Source organism: Coregonus clupeaformis, chromosome 10, assembly GCF_020615455.1.
Source record: "Coregonus clupeaformis isolate EN_2021a chromosome 10, ASM2061545v1, whole genome shotgun sequence".
Taxonomy (NCBI): domain Eukaryota; kingdom Metazoa; phylum Chordata; class Actinopteri; order Salmoniformes; family Salmonidae; genus Coregonus; species Coregonus clupeaformis.
The window spans coordinates 19,699,396-19,721,667 of record NC_059201.1 but is presented as its reverse complement, the minus strand read 5'-3'; the positions used below and the strand labels follow the sequence as shown (position 1 = coordinate 19,721,667).

The 22,272-nt window shown below is 42.8% G+C and overlaps 2 protein-coding genes across 2 annotated transcripts; both read right to left on the bottom strand.

The window, feature by feature from the left end:
* Nucleotides 1–1,128: 1,128 nt before the first annotated feature.
* On the bottom strand, nt 1,129–11,764 carry LOC121575939 (transmembrane protein 88B). The gene is made up of 3 exons (XM_041889231.2): nt 11,492–11,764; nt 8,569–8,866; nt 1,129–2,674 (listed from the first exon to the last, which is right to left on the bottom strand). The coding sequence occupies exons 2-3, from the start codon at nt 8,863–8,865 to the stop codon at nt 2,447–2,449; spliced, it is 525 nt and encodes a 174-aa protein (XP_041745165.1). The 5' UTR covers nt 8,866; nt 11,492–11,764; the 3' UTR covers nt 1,129–2,446.
* Nucleotides 11,765–15,516: 3,752 nt separating this feature from the next.
* On the bottom strand, nt 15,517–22,272 carry LOC121575300 (neuroblastoma suppressor of tumorigenicity 1). The gene is made up of 4 exons (XM_041888292.2): nt 21,804–22,272; nt 19,737–19,917; nt 17,158–17,269; nt 15,517–16,295 (listed from the first exon to the last, which is right to left on the bottom strand). The coding sequence occupies exons 2-4, from the start codon at nt 19,907–19,909 to the stop codon at nt 16,050–16,052; spliced, it is 531 nt and encodes a 176-aa protein (XP_041744226.1). The 5' UTR covers nt 19,910–19,917; nt 21,804–22,272; the 3' UTR covers nt 15,517–16,049.

Here is a 22,272-nt window from a genome sequence, read left to right as displayed (position 1 = left end):
TTGTGAAATTGTTAGATATTACTTGTTAGATATTACTGCACTGTCGGAGCTAGAAGCACAAGCATTTCGCTACACCCGCTATAACATCTGCTAAACACGTGTATGTGACAAATAACATTTGATTTGATTTGATTTATATTAACAGTATTGCACTTTTCATGTAGCCTACTCTTGGCCAGCTAATAGCCTAAGCACTGATCAAGCAACATTATTGACAAACGTTCAAGTCCTGTTGCTGCAGGATTATTTTGCTGTGACAATATAGGTCAAATTAAGATCTCCAGCTTCAAATTCACCATCTTCATTACCGCAAATGTCTTCTCTTCTCATATAATTTTGTTGCCATGCAACAGCTCAATATGACTCTATCGTTATGGTGACAAATCAGTGTGGGGTCTAGGTAAAGGGGTGACAAAAAAATATATACATGTATTCAGAGAAAATCCCTAGTATTGGCTTTACATTTCTAAACACAGTGCACAGCATGTCCTTAATTCAGTTCATACATAGTAATTGAGTAAGAGAAGCAGGCTACTTTAAAATGTTTACTTGAAATATGTCCTGTTTTACAGTAATGGCCTGAGTTAATAAAAAACTAAAACAGTCTATTGTGCTGCCGTGTGAAAATGGGTTAAATCAAACCCCGATTCATCTGGCCACATCAGGGGGAAATGAATAAGTGCATGCACTAGTCAGTACATCTGAAGTTGGAGAGTTTGAAGTTTGATGAGGAGTCTGGAGATGACTATCAAACCCTCTCCCAGGCAGAGTGAGTCATTCCACTGCACACCCACTGTACTGGCACTCCCTCTATCACCATTAATGCTTCAAGTGTGTGTAACAGGAGAGAGTAAGAGGCAACATCAACACCAGTATGTCAACAGGTTTATTCTTCAATAACATCAATTTACAGAATGTGGATTGGCTACAACCATCAACTGTTCTGATATAGTTCATAGTTCAAGAAGTAGAGTGTATTGAGTTCAATTCACTTAAAGTAATAATTTAAGTTGATTAACATTTATAGCTAAGTTATGAGATGGTGATTTTTGGTTGGGTGCTTATGCTCTGTACACTCTGTAAATGTGTGTGTGTGTGTGTGTGTGTGTGTGTGTGTGTGTGTGTGTGTGTGTGTGTGTGTGTGTGTGTGTGTGTGTGTGTGTGTGTGTGTGTGTGTGTGTGTGTGTGTGTGCGTGTCTACCTCAGACAACATGACTACTGGATGCCATCTTTCCGTGAGCAACGTCTTTAGATCTCTAATGATTAGCGATTAGCATACTATTGAGTAATGACTTCAAAGTAGTAGACCATGTTGGGAGGAAGAGAGACACTCTATTAAATAATATCACATAGAACCACACTGGCTCTCAGGAGCAGATTGAGGAATGTCTGGACATTATCTGATATGAATCATACCACACATCATATGCAGATCTATGTGAGATAATTACAGTGAAATGTCCATGGATTTAAAACTGTATCTCTATTTGAACTAAGAGTCCTCCCAATTAGCCTCTACTATCTTTTAATTCAATCCTTGGAGACGTTATCAGCCATTAGAAAAAGACCCACAGATAGACAGATCAAAGACTTGGCATTTCAGCTCCAATTCCTTTTACAGTGGCCGCAATTAAGGGGAATTAACATAAATGCGTTTACATATAAGTCAATTACCAGGTACATAGAAATGTAATGTTGGTAGGATCTGATAAGTACAAAATGAGTAATGACGGCTTTGTATAAACACATCAGAATGATTTTTTTTTGTGCAAAATGAATAGTTACACTCCAATTGCAAGTAAATATGCCAATATACTAAACAAAAAAACAAAAACAGAAAGCAAACACAACAGAAAAAGAAAGGGCTACAATTCTGTCTCATCCCATTCACACATGACTGATGTAGAGCAACCTAGGCTACTTTTATGAACTCTACTTACATCGAGGTAGCTTTCATGGCACTTTTACCAGGTGGTGAAAATAATTAAATCAATAAAATAAAAAAAATCTGCAAAAGAAGTTCACTTGTAAACATATTTTCCTTCCATTCTAGACATTTGAGTGACAGTTTATACAATACTGTAAGTCATTTTTCTGCTACGTCAAGATTCATAACCATATAAGTTAGCAGACAATTGAAAATAGATCAATATACATAACCAATACAAATCAACAGAGAAGAGCTGCTAGTATATCCCACCCTTACCTCCACTGTTTCCTCTCTGACCAGCAACAGCCCTATAGCCACTGCCTGTTCCACATGTAAAGCTCTCAGTCTTTAAACAAATGGACTGGTTTACATGGTATCCATTTGATTGTATGACATTCATTACAGTTGAATAGGACAGAAAATACATTGACACCGCGATTCTCCAGGACTCGATTCTCTCTTGACTGTTGACCTATTGAACTCTTTCAACACTGGTTTATTAGAGCGTTGGTCCAATCAGACCCAGGCACGGACATCGCCTCCCCAGTCCAAGCACCTCCCACGGTACCATGCGCCTGTTATTGGCTGAAACAGCAGCAGGAGTCGCAGCCTCCGGAGCAGCCCACAGAAGATGGCCGCCGCCACCACCACCAGCGGTGACATCATCACGAAGCCCAGGATGATGAGGGCGGAGCAGCTGTTATCGTCGAGGTAACGGCAGATAGGAGAGGGGGAATCTAGGACCTGCGGGGGTAGAACGTAGACTAATGTTACGTCCAGACAGAAACACACTCCAGTGATAGGGACAATTCTATTGATGCAGTACGTGTTTCTGAGTTGTTTTTGTTAGTGAAGCAAATATTTGTACTTTAGTTTAACTGAACAGAACTGAGGGGGAGGGAGAGGTGTGTGTGTGTGTGTGTGTGTGTGTGTGTGTGTGTGTGTGTGTGTGTGTGTGTACACGGGAGGGACCATAAGACGGAAGGTACTGGGGTGTGTGACAGACTCTTTCCCAGTTTCCCTCCACTGTTCACTGTTCAGATAAGAAGCAGCCCAGAGCTGCCAATACAATCCCTAGGCTGTCAATCACCTGTGAGCGCCACAGAAATGGAGAGGGAGAGAGATAGAGAGAGAGAGGGTGAGAGAGAGCGGGAGGGAGAGAGATAGAGAGAGGGAGAGAGATAGAGAGAGGGACGGTGAGAGAGAGAGGGAGGAAGATGGAGAGAGAAACTGGAATGAGACGAGAGAGACAGTCAGAGAGACAGATAGAAATAAGGGTGGAGCCCCTGCTCTGCTTTCTAAACTTGATTAAAAACCTGTGAGCAATGCTAATCGGTGACATACATTACATGACCAAAAATATGTGGAGACCTGCTCATCGAACATCTCATTCCAAAATCATGGCCATTAATATGGAGTTGGTCCCCCCTTTGCTGCTATAACAGCCTCCACTCTTCTGTGAAAGCTTTCCACTAGATGTTGGAACATTACTGCGAGAACTTAAGATTTCCCTTCACTGGAACTAAGGGGCCTAGCCCGAACTATGAAAACAGCCTGACCATTATTCCTCCTCCACCAAACTTTACAGTTGGCACTATGTATTGGGGAAGGTAGCGTTCTCCTGGCGTCCGCCAAACCCAGATTTGTCCGTCAGACTGCTAAAGTGGTGAAGCATGATTCATCACTCCAGAGAACGCGTTTCCACTGCTCCAGAGTCCAATGGTGGTGAGCTTTACACCACTCCAGCCGACGCTTGGCATTGTGCATGGTGATCTTAGGCTTGTGTGCGGCTGCTCGGCCATTGAAACCTATTTCATGAAGCTCCTGAAGAACAGGTCTTGTGCTGACGTTGCTTCCAGAAGCAGTTTGGAACTCGGTAGTGAGTGTTGCAACCGAGGAAAGACGATTTTTACACACTACGCGCTTCAGCACTCGGTGGTCCCAATCTTTCTGTGAAGGTGGCATCCTATGATGGTGCCACGTTGAAAGTCACTGAGCTCTTCAGTAAGGCCATTCTACTGCCAATATTTGTCTATGTAAATTGTATGGCTGTGCGCTCGATTTTATACACCTGTCAGCAACGGGTGTGGCTGAAATAGCCAAATCCACTAATTTGAAGGGGTGTCCACATACTTTTGTATACATAGTGTACTAAACTCAGCAAAAAAAGAAAGTCCCTTTTTCAGGACCCTGTTCAAAGATAATTCATAAAAATCTAAATAACTTCACAGATCTTCATTGTAAAGGGTTTAAACACTGTTTCCCATGCTTGTTCAATGAGCCATAAACAGTTAATGAACATGCACCTGTGGAACTGTCGTTAAGACAGTAACAGCTTACAGAAGGTAGGCAATTAAGGTCACAGTTATGAAAACGTAGGACACTAAAGAGGCCTTTCTACTGACTCTGAAAAACACCTAAAGAAAGATGCCCAGGGTCCCTGCTCATCTGCGTGAATGTGCCTTAGGCATGCTGCAAGGCGGCATGAGGACTGCAGATGTGGCCAGGGCAATAAATTGCAATGTCCGTACTGTGAGATGCCTAAGACAGCGCTACAGGGAGACAGGATGGACAGCTGATCGTCCTCGCAGTGGCAGACCACGTGTAACAACACCTGCACAGGATCGGTCCATCCAAACATCACACCTGCGGGACAGGTACAGGATGGCAACAACAACTGCCCGGGTTACACCAGGAACGCACAATCCCTCCATCAGTGCTCAGACTGTCCACAATAGGCTGAGAGAGGCTGGACTGAGGGCTTGTAGGCCTGTTGTAAGGCAGGTCCTCACCAGACATCACCGGCAACAACGTCGCCTATGGGCACAAACCTACCGTCACTGGACCAGACAGGATTGGCAAAAAGTGCTCTTCACTGAGAAGTTGCGGTTATGTCTCACCAGGGGTGATGGTCGGATTCGCGTTTATCATTGAAGGAATGAGCGTTACACCGAGGCCTGTACTCTGGAGCGGGATCGATTTGGAGGTGGAGGGTCCGTCATGGTCTGGAGCAGTGTGTCACAGCATGATCGGACTGAGCTTGTTGTCACTGCAGGCAATCTCAACACTGTGCGTTGCAGGGAAGAAATCCTCCTCCCTCATGTGGTACCCTTCCTGCAGGCTCATCCTGACATGACCCTCCAGCATGACAATACCACCAGCCATACTGCTCGTTCTGTGCGTGATTTCCTGCAAGACAGGAATGTCAGTGTTCTGCCATGGCCAGCGAAGAGCCCGGATCTCAATCCCCTTGAGCACGTCTGGGACCTGTTGGATCGGAGGGTGAGGGCAAGGGCCATTACCCCCAGAAATGTCTGGGAACTTGCAGGTGCCTTGGTGGAAGAGTGGGGTAACATCTCACAGCAAGAACTGTGAGAGGAGGAGATGCACTGCAGTACTTAATGCAGCTGGTGGCCACACCAGATACTGACTGTTACTTTTGATTTTGACCCCCCCTTTGTTCAGGGACACATTTTTCAATTTCTGTTAGTCACATGTCTGTGGAACTTGTTCAGTTTATGTCTCAGTTGTTGAATCTTGTTATGTTCATACAAATATTTACACATGTTAAGTTTGCTGAAAATAAACGCAGTTGACAGAGGACGCAGAGGATGTTTCTTTTTTTGCTGAGTTAATATACAGACACTGTCAGCAAGAGGGAAGACAGAGAGATACAGATACACAGAGAGGGACAGACACAGACAGACAGACACGCACGTGCACACACAAAAATACTTACAGTACATACAAGTACACAAACACTCAAATACACTCAGTGTGTTCTCTTTAGGGCTACATTCTATAAGATCCCTCTGGCTGTCACGCCCTGGCTCTGGGGACTCTTATATGTTGAGCCAGGGTGTGGATTTTCTATGTTTTGTTTTCTATGTTTTTGGTTCTAGTTCGTTTTGATCTATGTTGGCCAGGGTGGTTCCCAATCAGAGGCAGCTGTAGTTCGTTGTCTCTGATTGGGGACCATACTTAGGTAGCCTGTTTTCACTAGTTTATTGTGGGATCTTGTTCCGAAAGGTTTGTGTTGTAACCTAGGACTTCACGTATCGTTTGTTTATTGTTTTGGTTCGTGTGTGTACTACAAATAAAGAATGTACGCTTATCACGCTGCGCCTTGGTCCGCTTCATCTGTCAACGAACGTGACACTGGCATAGAATTCTCTCATTGTCAGCATTTTCAAGAGGAATTTCCCCACCCACCTCGACTGAACGCTGCAACCTCGAGCCCATCATCAACTATAAATACAACAACACGCACACGCACGTGCACACACACACACATTTTCTCCACTTCACTCTTTCTGTCTTGTCAGCATAGTCCTGGGCCCAGCTAGGGACTAACTGCCACTAATTCAACAATCATGTCTTGTCATGGATATCCTCTCTCACTGTCCCATCCTTCACTTCTCCAACTGTTGATTGACATCCCCATCTCTGGCAGGCAGCAAGTGTCTATACTGGCACTTGTTGTATTATATATATAGTACTGTTCACAACATACTATTAGGCTACACATTACACATACCACTCACCTTCTGTGTAATGGTGCCTCCTCCCCAGCCATCACTAATGAAGACGTCTTGAAAATACCAGTGTCTTCAAAACACTTTTAAGACATTAAGAATCAATTGCTATTGATTTAATTAAAGGCAACTTTCCAAAGAAAGAGCAATCAGTGTGTTTGATCATACACAAACTTCTGCCAAATGTCAAAAAAGCTAGCAAATGGCAGTAAAAGGCAGACAAAATACAACAGAGACACATTTTACTGTAACATCAATAATGGAGACAAGCAAGGCCACCTGGCACGGCGCCAACTCTACCAGATGAGGAGCTGAAGAAATATGACCGCAGATCGCTGTCAGAAGGTGATTTGGGGGGTTTACTTTTCGCCAAGGGCAACAGCTGTAGATCTTAGAGGACACTTTGGCATCATTATGAGACTGATAGCGTTTACTGATGTGTCCGCGCCATGAATCTGGTCCTCATGACGTGTCTAAAGAGGACCACCTCAGATTGCACATCATAATCCTGTTTTAGACACAGTCCACCTGTTCTTAAAGGTGGTCTTAAAGTTTGTCAGACGTGTTAAAGAGATTGAACGGGATCTTAAGCACTTACAAATCCATAACATATTGTACGATTTGGAATTGATAACATATCATACGGATTACAGAATTGTTTTATGTATTTTTTTGCAGGACGTAACATATCATCCAAAATGGATGACGTAGTATACAATTATGCACAGTTTCCGGGTACCCGTTTTGGCTTGTGAGCACTACTTTCAAAACTACTGGCTGAAATTATACAAAAGCTTTATAAAGCATCTTTAAAGGAAAATACAGATTCCAGGAAAACTTTCCTGTAATGCAGGAAATGTAAAACTTGAAGTTTAATTGAGGTTTAAAAAGGCATCTGAAGTTTGTCATTTCCACTTTGAAATTTCAGACTTGATTTTCCCGTACGAAAAATGTATCAACCCCTAATAAAAAAGTCAATTAATTATAATCCACATAATAATTCACATTTCCTGTTGCTGCAGGATTATTTTCCTTTTGCATGCAAAATGCATCATACTCTGACACTTTCTGTATTTTGAATGTTCTATATCTTGAAAACTTGATTGCTGACATGTAAAACATTTTGGGATTGTATCAACAGTGGACTAATGAAACATACTAAAATATAGTTTTTGTGTGGACTTTTCCATTGAGTCCTTAAAAGTGGTATTTTGCCAAGATGCATCCAGCAATATGCCTACCTTTCTCATTCATTTGGGATTGAGTAATATACTGTAGTATAATAGGCCAATGAAGTGATGTCAGCTTCTGGGGGATGTCTAAAGAAGGGTGAGGCTGTCAGGGGTTGGCAGGGACGTCATATCTTACCCAGAAATGTAGGGGTGTCTGTCTGCCCCTGATCCAGGGTGTTCCCAGAGCCGGTGCTGAAGTCACACAGGGTTTGCCCCAGAGTTCTGTGCTTGCCCCCATACTCTTCATACTCTACATACTCCCACTTGGACAGATACTTGAACCTCAACATCCTGTCCCACCCTAAGGCTGTGTCTGTTTGCCTCTGGTCCAGGGTGTTCTCGATGTCGATGCCATGCACAACAAGAACTGAATCCTACCATGCGTTAGATACTTGGGCATGCCCGGTATACTTTTACTGTGTTGGGGTAGGGTGTAGCAGGAAGGAATCTTTCATGTAAACTCATGTTGAAACACCTTCAAACACCTTCATGTTGGAGCACGGCAGACAGTCATCCACTAGTGGGGTTCTTATTACGTAAAGGTTATTTTAGTTCCAAATGCAAATAAGCTGTTTAAAGGGTTGCCGTGGGTTACAGGGCTCAACCTCAGAGCCAATCAATGATCATGATTCTTGTGTGGTTCTCTGGCAGAGTGAGCCAGTGTAGAGCTCAGCATCAGGTCACATATTAACCAGGGGTGGGAGACTGGGAGCGGCTCTGATTTGACTGGAGACGCTCTGTGACCTCAATTCTGAGATGAAATCCTACCAAGCTACAGGAAATGGCTGTCAATTGGCTGGAATTCTAACCACAAGATTCTGATGTTTGTGTTAGAGAGTTTGAGTGGCGCTATGAGCGGGCCACTACTTACCCGTGAGTGGCAGAGGAAGCCGGCGTAGAGCAGCAGTGAGGCGGGCAGCAAGACCAGGGCAAACACGGCCACCAGGACCAGGACACACACCAGGGCCACACCCACATTCCACAGCAGCAGCCCCACCCCACACGCCACACAGCCACACCTGCCCCGGCGGGTGCCCCACGCGCTGCCCTCACTGTGGGCCGTGGGAGGAGGCAGCATCTTCACCCTCTCACCCACCCAGAACTCCTGCTGCTCCTTCTCCTCGTCGCCTGAGCCCCCCTCGTCCAGGTCCACGTCCACCCCACACATCCTGATAGAGAGAGAGAGAGGGAGGGAGACAGTAGGAATAAATTGATACATTTAACCATGTAGTGTTATCAGCAGGAGAATGTCATTCTTCATGGATGTGGTATAATCCTATTTTCCTACAATCACTTGTTCTATATTTCCCAAAACGTTGATGCCTTTACCACTGGGATGTCATGGACCACCACACAACTTTGTGACTAAAGTGATGTTTGATGAACAGCTCTAAAACAGACTTTAACACAGAGAACAAATGTACTATGTATTTGGTTTAAAGCTGCCTGAGCTGTGATGATGAAATATGACTAATGCATGTAGCTGCATGGGGTGTTTCTCACTGTTTTTAGTCACACAAATGCAACTTTTCAGGTGATTTACCTATCAAGCTCATTTCCGAATAGGAACCTTGCTAGGCTGTGAGAATGTAAAATGCTGGAGGATGTTTGCTTGTGTAGATTGTCATAATTTGTGCCAGTGCCAGCCTCAAGGAGTGAAGCTATTTCAATAATTTAAGTCTGATAATAGCACACCGGACCTCATATGCAGACTATGAGTGGAGCAGCTGGCCTTTTCCACATTCCAATAGAGATCCAATCTCATTCATCTGTTAGATGTTTATCCTGTCATATAATTCCTTGATTTAACTCAACGCTCAGTTTTAATTGTCATGTAGATATTTTATCTACCAATAAAATGGGTTTCTAGGCCTTATGACTATTGAGGTATACAAAGAAATCCTGGAAAGGAAAGACTTCTTATTGATCCCTCGACCACCTTTTGCATCTATTACAGTAGGTGAAAGTCCACTTTGTCTCTCCGTCCAGAAATGTTTTAACTTCCTTGCCCTGTGTTAACCCAATGAGTCCCACCACGACACCGGCGCAATTTGGACTTCTAACCCTTTTTAAACATAATGTGTTTGAGTCTATTTATTCTGCATCTGTTGGTACCTACCATTAGTCTGTGTGATTAATGGGGGCTGAGCTAGTCGAGTCCGAATAGTTTGAGCTAAAACTATTAAAATATATCTGTGAAAAGCTGAGACTCTCACAAACACACACATGTAACATGTTTTGCTCTATGATGCTCACAAGCTACACAGGTGTTGTTAGAAGGTAAGGGGTTATTCTACATAGAAGATCCAAGAAATCCAAGGACACAGTGTCTATAATACTGTAATAAGCTCACATAGTTACTGTCACAAACTCCAAACTCCACACAGTTGTCACTGACTAGTTGGATATTCATTTCCCACTGCGCAAACAATTTCTTTACTTACAGCATTCATATAAATTCATTTTCATCAGGTTTTTGATTTGGTGGACCTTATTTTATATTGACTTTTGTCAAATAAAACTCATGAATTCAACTGTTTATGTAAAATTGTGTTCTACTTGTAGCTGTGGTTGTCCTGAACAAGAAAATGGTGAAACACTTAATTGTGAGGCTAAATATAAGGGCTGGACATGCATATAAATGAAAGTCCAATAAATGAAAAGCCAATTGTTGCTGGGGTCTCGGGACTTATAGTGTTAACAGCTAACCTGATGTTTGCTTTTCTTGCAACTAACTCAGGTCAGGCATGCATATGAGGAAATACTTCCTTGTTTTGCAGTCTTAAATAATGAATATTGTAAGGGAGAGTTGAATGTATGTCAATGTATGCCCTAGAGAGAGAGAGAGAGAGAGAGAGAGAGAGAGAGAGAGAGAGAGAGAGAGAGAGAGAGAGAGAGAGAGAGAGAGAGAGAGAGAGAGAGAGAGAGAGAGAGAGAGAGAGAGAGAGAGAGAGAGAGAGAGAGAGAGAGAGAGAGAGAGAGAGAGAGAGAGAGAGAGAGAGAGAGAGAGAGAGAGAGAGAGAGAGAGCTGAAGGACACTTGAATGTTAATATTTCCAACCTTGTCCTTTCCTGCTCTTTTTCTATATCTGTTCATTTATGTGTGTGACTGTGAATGTCTTTACCACTTCTTTATACCATCCTATTCCCGTATATAACTAACCATATATGTCTAATTGCCGTATTGATGAGAGAGATGAGAACAACAAGGTATGTTGTTGTGCCACAAAACACAATATAGACTCATATAAAATGTCCCAGTTACCCTTACCATCATGTCCATATACATTTAATGATATTGTGTCCAATAAAGGTATATCCTATCATTCTCTTTATCATCACCCCCACAGTCCTTCCACTTAGGCCTATCCCCACCCCATCCTGTCGCTTAGTGGAATCGATAACAGCGATTGATCCCGCCTTCACCTCCCCACCCCGCCAAGACTCTGATTGATCCGTCATTCTGAATTCAATCAGTGAGACACCTTCACCGACCGGGCGCCGAGAAGCAGCACCGCAGGACCCCGCAGGAAATATCACATCTTGTTGAACACAGCAATACATTCTAGCCATTCTCACTACTAAAAATAACTTTGAAAGCCAACACTGTCACAATACAACAATTATTTTCCTCCAATAAATGTATGTTTGTTTGGTGTTGATGTTTCTTGTCCTTACGTTTAGCTTCATACACATTTTTTTTTCTTAAGATACAGTATTTCACAAAATACAACAATGAAAGCTAAATTGTATTCCAAATAGGCCTACATGGAATAAAATGACATTTGCACCTACCTCACTCTGTCTGTCACTATTTCTCAGAAGTCTCCTTTGCAATTGTTGGCCCCAGAAACAGGAGCAGGTGCTGCCAAACTCTAGAGGATGTCAGAATAAGGCGTTTGCTGAGAACAGTAAAACAAACAAAACAGCACCTTTTAGGATGCGCACCTATTGCCTTTTGCAAGACAGTAGCACAGCAATGCGCGCGTCCTATATGCGAGTGTATATAGATCTGAGCGGTGCGCGGAGGTTACTATGTGTGTGTGAGTGAGAGAGAGCGAGAGTCCACCTCAGCACAATCGGAAACGGCACTGTCCTCTTCAACATTAGTGACTTCACATGCACGCGGTGGAGTGAAAGTGAGATAACGGGGACGAGCAGAGCATACCAATAACACTATTAGCCTATTCACCCGTTTTAATGATGTCCCACTTCAGGTTCGTGCACAGACAGGGCTCTACCTGTGAAGAGCACATGCGGTCACCGGTCAAGTGTGTAGGGTCTGGTTGTCTGATAGAGAGGTAAATCACAATCACTAAAAGAATTCGAGCTAGCTAACTAGAAGATTTACATCAATCATCAACATCAACGATCATCATGATAGCCCACCCTCTTTTCCCGATGTCAATCATGTATTTAGGAGGCACTGTATCTAGCTTGCTTTAATAATATTTGTGATGGTGAGTGAGTGTGTTGTTGCAGAAATAAATGTTAAAATTTTCGCTACAGAGGTATTTGGTAGGCTATGTTATGAATTTCGACATATGAATTATGAACGTTTTAAAAAATTAAGAAGGGGGTGCCCTTTTTTCATTTTGAGCACCTGCCCCTGAAAGGTCTGTGCATGGCCCTGTCCCACTTACATTCCCCTATTCTCTTTTATACCGAATGGACATTTCCAACCTTTACCTCACTCTGGAAGCTCATCTAACGTTTTTTCACTCTTAAAAAAAAAAAACTTTTATCTAACTTCACCAGCAGCATCATAGACTTCCTCTCATCTACTGCTCCCACAGTATCACTATGTTCATTATCTGGCTTTTTCAAATGATTAAAAGCTGTGGTAAAGGGGGATCATATTAGTTTAAACCCCTCAAAGATCAGAAGACCAAAGCCATGCAGGGGCAGCACAGCAGTCACCCATCTCTTGGCCATACGCTGACTGTAGGCAGGGGTTATGTAGGTGTACAGGCTCTATTACTGGTAACCTATAGAGGGGACATGGAGGTAGTGATTAATTATCTCTGTAGGCTATGACAGACAGACATGATGCGGTCCTACGCCCCCACACAACCCCTTCTAATGTTGCACTCTCACGCTAGCGGATGCAGTAGTCCCTCCCTCCCAAACAAACACACAGACACACACACGCAATCACTAAGCACATTCACTCCTCTTCCGTTGCTGTCTGTCGCACTGGTCCGGGCCCAGCTGGGGAGTAAACTGATGATGACATGGTTGACAATCCATGAATAGAAAGCTCTCCCTGGAGTATTTTCTCTCTCTCTCTCACCCTCCATTGATTGACCACTCTGTCATTGAGAGATAAGCGATTGATCAATTTGTTTTTTTACCAGAGACAGACAAGCAAGGCAAGCCTTACAATTTCACCTAAGCTGAAGTTAATCAGATGGAACAGAGAGGAGAAACAGATTAGGTAGAGAATGAGGTAGGAGGTAGAGGAGACAGGAGAAACAGATTAGAGGGAGAAGATAGTGAGGTTGGATGTAGAAGAAAGGATCAGGGGAGGAGAATAGGGGGATAATGAACATTTTAGAGTAAATTAATTTATCTTGCATCCTGTTTTAAAGAGAACCATGAGATTGTGCTTGGAATAGAGGGAAGGAGATTCCGAGAATGAAAAAAAGCTTGGTAAAAAGGGCCTTTTACCTGGAAAACCACCCTGGGTAGTCCTCTCCCACTGATACTCAGGTCAACTCTATGCAGTCACACTGACATCTGCTGGTTCATTTGGTAATGCTTGATCTTTATTGTTCATTACCTAATCATGTTTATTTGTCCAATGAAAGATTTGAACAATTTTAACTCAAAACCTGCGTGTTTACTCCTTTTCCTCTCAATGCAAAGCAGCTGTAAATTACTGGAACTTCACATCAGCCTGGATCTTTCTAGTGTAGCCTCTGTCTCTCCCTAACCCCACTGATCCCCTTCACTCCCTGTGTATTGAGCTCTATTGAGCAGAGAGTAATGGACTAGCGAAAGCTATCATTCAAGTGTCCTTCAGCGCTCTCTCTCTCTCTCTCTCTCTCTCTCTCTCTCTCTCTCTCTCTCTCTCTCTCTCTCTCTCTCTCTCTCTCTCTCTCTCTCTCTCTCAGAACTCCTCCTCCAGGCTTTTAGTCACTCTACCCAACTCTATCTACTACACCCGACTCTGGGTTGCCATGACATCTCATCAGAAGGATTTCTCTTTTAGTGGATTTATAGGTCAAAAGCACTTTGTGATGAAATGATCAGATGACAGTTAACCGTGATAATCCTGAGACCCAGAAAAAAAAGTTTGGGATTTTATTATTATTTTTTAACATAAAATAGGTGTTTGGGGTGCCCTCTGTAGTGGTCATTAGGATGTAAATATGAAAAAATGAACATTACCGTCAATGGGTACAGTAGGTAAAAAACATAGTTGCAGCATCTGGGTGTCCACTACAGAGGACATTTCTTGATAAGCTCTTATTTAGCTCTTATTTAATGTAAAAATTATTACACAGGCCTGAAAACTCACTTAACCATTCATGAGATATTCACTTACGAGAAACAATTTGAATATCAAACTCACAAAAATTATAATTAATAATTACACACACTTCTTTTCAAATTTCCATTAAATGTGCTAATTTTGAGGCAGCCATTTCTTTAAGAACCAGGAAGATAAAGTTGTCAAGGTCACACCCCCACACGTGTGATACCATTGAAAAGCCCAGACTGTCATCTCAAAGGGACAACAGGACTTAATACAGTGACTTGTATGGCTTCAGAGATATGGACCAAGAACTGATGTCCACTAGAAAGGACAAAAATGAATTGCTGAGTCTCAGGAGGACAGGGGTATAAAATACACATTGTCCATATGAACTTAAACACAGATAATTGAGCACTTAGCTGGTGGAGGAAAAGGAGAGTGGGAATTTACATTAATTCACATTACATTTGAAATTGTGAAAACAGATCATTGATACGTACAATAATGCCTTATTGTTGTGTGTGTGTGTGTGTGTGTGTGTGTGTGTGTTGGAGTTTTAATGCCTGACATTTAATGTTGGTTAAAATTTACATTTTACATTTTAGTCATTTAGCAGACGCTCTTATCCAGAGTGACTTTCAGTTAGTGAGTGCATACATTTTCATACTGGCCCCCCGTGGGAATTGAACCCACAACCCTGGCGTTGCAAACGCCATGCTCTACCAAATGAGCTACACAGGACTAAAAATGGGTGGAAAGTCCTCTGTGTGTTTGCTCTGTATGTTACTTATTAGTAATCAGTTTCTGTTTGAGAACAACATCCGTGTCCATGGTGACCGCTGCAGGCAGAGAGGAGTGAGGATGAAAACCTGGCCAATACACACAAATCTATAGTCCACAGTTAGGATCATAACACACACACAGCCTAAACCTCTGTACTTTAGTAAACATCAGAAACACTATTGTGTTAATTGCCTACATTTAGGCTAGATTAAAATGCTGTTGGTGAGATGAGAAGGACTATGGATTGAGAGGTAGCCAATGCAAAGAGTTGGAAAATGATGCAACTTGTTTTCATATCCTTACACTTCTGTATCCAAATGCTGCATTTGTCTATTTTTTTCTTCTGATTACAGGACTACTGAATTTACAGCACATGCATGCTGCTGCATCTCTAGCAAGATGCCCTCTGCAGTACCTTCTTTGCACCAGCAGAGAGCAGCATAAACATCTAAATGAACGTGGGCAGCTGACTAGTCCAAGATCACGTTCCCACCACATGATGACAATAACAGACAAAAAGGCCTTAAGTAAATCATTACAGATAGAACTTCATTGATAAGATTGAACAAAAATAGATTTATTCTCATAGGAGAAGCACTAATTGGAACATATAACATTAGGTCAGATACTAATGCAAATTGGTTATAGACACAAATTAAGGCAAGAACCTTTGTAGGGTTTGAACTGTAGCTCTATGATTTTTAAATTATTTTTTTCAAGACAGATTTACAGATAAAAGACTACAGCTTCAAAAGTCTATAGTTGCGCGTCAGAGTGCATGCCTGGGTGTGCATATGTGTGTGTGTGTAGGATTGTTATATTCGTTGTCCTCCTAAGTGAGAAGTTAGATGACAAAAACAGTGTAGATAAGCTGGTGTCTTTGTATGTGTTCACTTATACTGTGGTTGTCTTGTGAAGAGTACAGCATGAGGGAGCTTGTGTGCATGTGCTTTTATAAGCAGTTTTCATGTAAAGTGAAGTTTTACTTTCAAAGTGTTGTAACTGTGTGTAGAAGAAACAACTTGTGGAGAGGTTTGGGAGAAGAATCAAGAATGGAGAGAGAGGAAGTGTCAGTGGCGATCGAGCGACCTACCCTCCATCAGATGTGTGTGTGTGTGGCTCTGTGTGTGTGTGAGCATGCTGAGAGTGTGTGCCGCTGTGGTGGCTCTCTGGTAGGATAGGGGGGTCTTGGGCGCTCTCTGATGGGTAGAGCTGCATCAGTGCCCCCTCCTGGGCTCCCTCCTTACTGCAGGACTGGCAGCTGCAGTGGAGGATCCTCTCCACCAGCTTATCCACACGAGGAGCATCCTCACTGCCCGGGCACTCCAAAGTCACCTACACACATAACACATAATGCATTACACACATGCCACATTCACTTCACCCCCTTTCTCCTACAGAGTCTTCCACACATGTCAGTCTCTGGCAGAGAGATTTAAGACAAAGCCTCTGCATCCATCTTCAAACAATGTACCCCGCTCTGAGTAATGTTGTGATTTCAGAAATTCAGTCAAGCTTGACACAGCTGCCAGACCAACAATAGGCTGGATCTGAAATCATTTGACAATGCACCATCATGGTTGGAAACGACAGAATATTAAAACTTGAGAAAACAATTAGCACACTTTTATGCTCAGAGGACTGTTTTTAGTCAAGCTATACAAATCCACAAAAATGTAATCCAGCATGACAGGCATACCATGACAGCAGGATTGTGTGGATCCAAAATAGTCATAATCATAGTCAAAATTCATTTATCAACAGCTGGACTGATAAGGCACATGAATCTGCTTCCATTTCCTTTTTCAATATTGTATACATCAATCAAGTTTTTTCTTGAGGCATGAAGTCACCTCACCTGTGGTCCCAAGCCCACTCCTTTCCTACCTGTCTGGCTGCTCTTTAAACTACATATACCTCAACACAGGGCCTTTGTTGTTCCAGGGCTGTGGAATCCCTGGCTACTAGACAGGCAGGCCATTAAAGACAGAGGACATGAACAACCTTGAATTAATTAAATGCAGGACCAATTGTGGTTGTGGTCGTGTGTTTCGGTAGGCTACTGGGGTTGTGTGGTTACGTGTACTAGGGTTTTGTGGAAATGTGTATATTGAAAGAGTAGTGTGTGTGTGTGTGTGTGTGTGTGTGTGTATGTGTGTGTATGTGTGTGTGTGCGTGCGTGCATGTGTAAACTTACCACCTCCCACTGTGTCTGTGCAGGCATGCAGGAGTCACAGTGCACCAGGGACTCAGTGGACTGGGGGAAGGTGTTGGGGACGCTGTAGCTGAAGCACTGCCCCAGACACGCCCTGGAATGATAGGGGAGAGAGGGAGGAAAGAGAAAGAGGGATGATGTCACCATTCAGCTTTGATACCTGTATATTTCATGGCTGATTTTATTCTGGAGGTGACCATTGCACACAGGGCCAGATTAATGCAGGGGCTTGGTCCCAGGCCTGTGGCGGGCCCAAGGGGCAGCAAATAATAATAATCAAATAAAGGAAATATATACAGTATATATTATATAAGTGATCGCTCAATTATTTTATTTTTTACTGCAACCGCCAACCACAGGAGGATTCAGGAGCCCGTTCTCAATGAGTGTAGACAGCCTGCTGCTGCTCTGCTAATCGTCAGAAGGGGGGAGGAGAGTAGGTAGGGGGCACACGTGGGTAACTGGGGGGCCCTGCCTTGATTGGGTAACTGCATAATAAATAAATGTGACTGGTCAATTGTGAGTCAGGAGCTCACACGTTATTTTTGTAATAATATTTTTTTTATCCAACCACAGGAGCCTGCTCTGAATGTTCAAGAGAGAGCATAATTTAGCCACAGAGGATCAATAGTCCCTAAAGAATAACTGTGGATTACATTTTATCACAAGCACATGCAGGTAACTGCCAAAATAAAGGAAACACCAACATAGTGTCTTAAAAGGGTGTTGGGCCACTACGAGCTGCCAGAACAGCTTCAATGTGCCTTGGCATAGATTCTACAAGTGGACCTAAACCATGCCAGGAAAATGCACCCCACACCATAACATACTATTTGTGTCCCTCATTTACTCAAGTGTTTCCTTTATTTTGGCAGTTACCGGTTGCCTACAGTCGGGAGGGCCACAATTTTGCCAGCATGAGCACCAAATATACAACTTGTTGCGTTGTGGACATAGACATATAATCCATAGAAGGGTTTTGGAACCTCTTACCCTGGAAATTTGACTATTATTCTCGTGGGTACACTAGCAATAGCAGCCAGTCCTGCCATCTATGGATTATATTTATATGGTTGGTTGCCTATTGTAAATTTCAAAATACAATCATGGGAAAAAACGTAAAGTTTGGAAAGTAAAGGGCTACTGCTGAAAAGAGAAGACTAATCTGTCTTTTTTTCTCTACAACTCCCAATTTTTTGCGGACAGCAGTAGGCCTACTGTTTTTCAAAGTAGCTCATCTTGAGATAGGCTATTGCTAAGACGAGCGTATCGGCCATCACCGTGAGTAGTAGCCTATGGCTTTAACATCATCATTAGTGTGTCCGTGTGCCACTGGGAATTATATTTAGTAGCCTATAGCCTATGATAAATAAATATATATTTACATAAGTATGTGGACACCACTTCAAACTAGTGGATTCGTAAGGCCACACCCGTTGCTGACAGGTGTATAAAATCGAGCACACAGCCATACAATCTCCATAGACAAACATTGGCAGTAGAATGGCCTTACTGAAGAGCTCAGTGACTTTCAACGTAGCACCGTCATAGGATGCCACCTTTCCAACAAGTCAGTTTGTCAAATTTCTGCCCTGCTAGAGCTGCCCCAGTCAACTTTAAGTGCTGTTATTGTGAGGTGGAAACGTGTAGGAGCAACAACGGCTCAGCCGCGAAGTGGTAGGCCACACAAGCTCACAGAATGGGACTGCCGACTGCTGAAGCGCGTAATGCGTAAACATTGCCAGTCCTTGGTAGAAACACTCACTACCGAGTTCCAAACTGCCTCTGGAAGCAACATCAGCACAAGAACTGTTCGTCGGGAGCTTCATGAAATGGGTTTCCATGGCCGAGCAGCCACACACAAGCATAATATCACCATGCACAATACCAAGCGTTGGCTAGAGTGGTGTGAACCAAAAATCTCCAATTTGGACTCCAGACCAAAGGACAAATTTCCACCAGTCTAATGTCATTTGCTCGTGTTTCTTGGCCCAAGCAAGTCTCTTCTTCTTATTGGTGTCCTTTAGTAGTGGTTTCTTTGCAGTAATTCGACCATGAAGTCTCCTCTGAACAGTTGATGTTGAGATGTGTCTGTTACTTGAACTCTGTGAAGCATTTATTTTGGCTGCAATTTCTGAGGCTGGTAACTCTAATGAACTTATCCTGGGTCTTCCATTCCTGTGGCGGTCCTCATGAGAGCCTCTTGACTGGTAGTGTATATATATATAGCCTCCTCATATTGTACAATATGTGTGTCGCTTCATTGGCCTGGGCTTTTGTTTGTTTGAATTAAAAACCAGATAGATTTTTCGGTCCCTGCTAACAAATGTTCCCCATGTGTGGAAATCCTAAAAACGGCTATGATTCTTAATCCGGACCTGCTTGCACTTTCAAATTAGGGTGATATTGGGTAATTTGTCTATTCAAATTAAAACTTCATTCCTGCCTTCAGTTATTAAAAGGAGTCAGTCACCCTCTTGAAAAGAAATGCTTCTGCATGTGTGCTGTGTTGTATGGACTTGAGTTTGTGGTAGGTGTGTGTGTGTGTGTTCCACACTGACCTGTTTTGGATAGAGCGAGGCTGGCAGCCGGTGTGTCCGACTATCTGTGTGATGTTCTTGGCCTCGCACCAAGCGCTCTTGTCAGGGAACAGCGCCAGACGGTTGATGTGAGCGGGCGGTGCTGCTGAACAGAGCGCAAGCAGCGCGCAGCAAATCACAATTCTTTGCCACATGACCGCACCTTAAGGAGGATTAAAAAAAAATATATATATTGCTATAATAGGCCTAGCATTCTTTACCTGTTGTTAAGTCTTGAATGTATATTGTTTTAAATAGCAGACTGTTTTTGCACAAGAAACCATATTGTAAAATGTGTGCCATTATATGGGGGATTTCTTTTAGGCATATACATAGCTTTAATATAGCCAGTTGCTGTTTTGCAGCATTCTGTATCCTCTTCTTCAGAAATCCATTTAAACACGGTAATGACCTGCACTGAGCTGTGCTCACATGGCCGAATTAGCTCTGGCTTTGCCGAGTGGAGAAAAACAATATACTTGGTTCGAAGTATCCCAGCAGACAGAGAGAAAGGAAGAGACCGAGAGGGAGAGAGGGGGGATGTCTGCTTGACACATATTAAGAAAATAGTGTAATTCCAGTTGATCTAATCCGTTGTGTAATGCCATTACATGTTAAATATTACTATGGCCAGTGACAGTGCCTTGTGAAAGACTCACGTATGGCCTTGTGTCAACTGTTGTGTCAACTGTTGTCTAGCTCAGTGGTTCTCCAACCTCTCCTCAGGAACCCCCAAACGTTCCAGAGCTAGCACACCTGATTCAACTTGTCAATTAACACAATAATAAAACCTATGACATTTTGACAATATAAAACACGAAAAAATAACCCTGTATTGTTCTTCAAAATGTTATTTCTAGCACCTTTGAAATTGAGAAAGGTTCTTTATAGAACCATTCTCCATAAAGCTTCTATAAAATGGTTCTATACAGCATCAAAAAAGGGTTTTAACAAGGGGTGTAACTATAGCGAAACCTTTTTTGGTGCTATATAGAACATTAGGAACGGGTTCTTTATAGCACCATAAAGGTTCGAGTTAGAACCATATGAGCATGGTTCTTTAAATAACCTCCAAAAAAGGGTTCTATATAGTATAGCACCCAAGAGGGATCCGCTATAGTTACGAGTCAAATAACCCTTATTTGGCACTATATAGAACCATTTGTTTTTAGTGTGTACCACCTGATTCTAATAAACTATCAACCTCCACAACATCTTCTCTCTGGTTTCTTTTAAAGCTGCGTAGGTCGGTTTCGTCATTTACAAACGTCTACAAAAATACTCTCTTGTTTCTTATAAAGTTAATGGGTCACGTAATTTCGGCTATAAACCTTTCCACAAATACAGTTTTACTTCCATGCACTTTTTTAGTATTGAAGACGCTTTGCTGTGCCTTCGGGCAAATAACATTCCTAAAGAATTCAATATCCCTGTCCAACGAGCAACTGCCCTGCGGCGGTAAAATAGAGAGCGTGAGAGGCGATTGGGGAGGGAGGGTATTACAAGAAGAAGCGCACAAGAAGCTTTGGAAAATGAAAATAAGTGCTAATTCTACAAATGGGCTACTTCATGCATTCAAGTGCTTTTTTTGCACTATTGTAATTATACACATTTTTGCCTTTATAGGTCTGATCACTTGAAGGAGTAAACCTTTTGACTCTATGGGCCTAGTTTATAATCAGGTCATAAGATATGTATAATGCTGAACCACTATTATAAGAACTAGGCTACAGTGTATAGCAAAATAAATGACAAACAGGCGAATTAAATAACGTAAAACTACATTATTTAATGATAATGTCGGACTATGTGTTCAGCAAATAATCATCAGACAGCTCCACAGAACAGAACCCCAGGAAACTATTACGACGCGCTTGTCAAATGGGAAAGGTCAGGTTTCCTGACAAATTACAGCTCTCAATAAACACTGTATCGAAGTTTGCAACGTGACATTTTGTGTTGTAACTCTTTGGCATCTCTCCGAGACAGAGAAAGGGATCAGAACTTTGCGTCTGGATAGGCCGTTAGTTTAAAAAATAGTTAACTTACCGTTGGGAACCACCGAAATGCAGCAATATCCCGCTGAGACCCCTCACTAGAGCTTCAACGCCCGTCTCTCCGAACCCTCCCTCGCCACCCGTCCCACAGGAGACCGGAGAGACGTTGGAGAGATGCGTGGAGTCTATGCGCTGTAGTTGATACTTGGAAATGGAAAATATAACTGCTTTCAGCAAAGGCAAGGTTCCTAGAAAACAATTACATCATCCGCCAGAGAGAGACGGTCAGATGGAGAGGGGTGAGGAGATAGTGTGCATTAGAAACCCTATCTGTCTCTCAGTCCATCAGCGCACTGGGTCCCTCCCCTCCGTGCTCTATCCCTCCCGTCCCTAGTCCGTTTCCACCTCTTCTCCCCAAAAACGTTTCACCGGTAGGCTGTCATTTCGGTGAAGCTGTAGGCTACTCCAAGTTCTTTCAAACTTTATCTCGCCTTTGCTTTGGTCGCTGGATTTGAGTATAG

Bases quoted from the DNA above. Each gene is read 5' to 3' on its own strand.
- LOC121575939 (XM_041889231.2), bottom strand. From the start codon at position 8,865: ATGTGTGGGGTGGACGTGGACCTGGACGAGGGGGGCTCAGGCGACGAG. The intron at 2,675-8,568 runs GTAAGTAGTGGC...CTACCCCCGCAG, and splicing joins GCTTCCTCTGCCACTCACGG to GTCCTAGATTCCCCCTCTCC.
- LOC121575300 (XM_041888292.2), bottom strand. From the start codon at position 19,909: ATGTGGCAAAGAATTGTGATTTGCTGCGCGCTGCTTGCGCTCTGTTCA. The intron at 17,270-19,736 runs GTCAGTGTGGAA...CTATCATTCCAG, and splicing joins CCTCGCTCTATCCAAAACAG to GGCGTGTCTGGGGCAGTGCT. The intron at 16,296-17,157 runs GTAAGTTTACAC...TTATGTGTGTAG, and splicing joins CACAGACACAGTGGGAGGTG to GTGACTTTGGAGTGCCCGGG.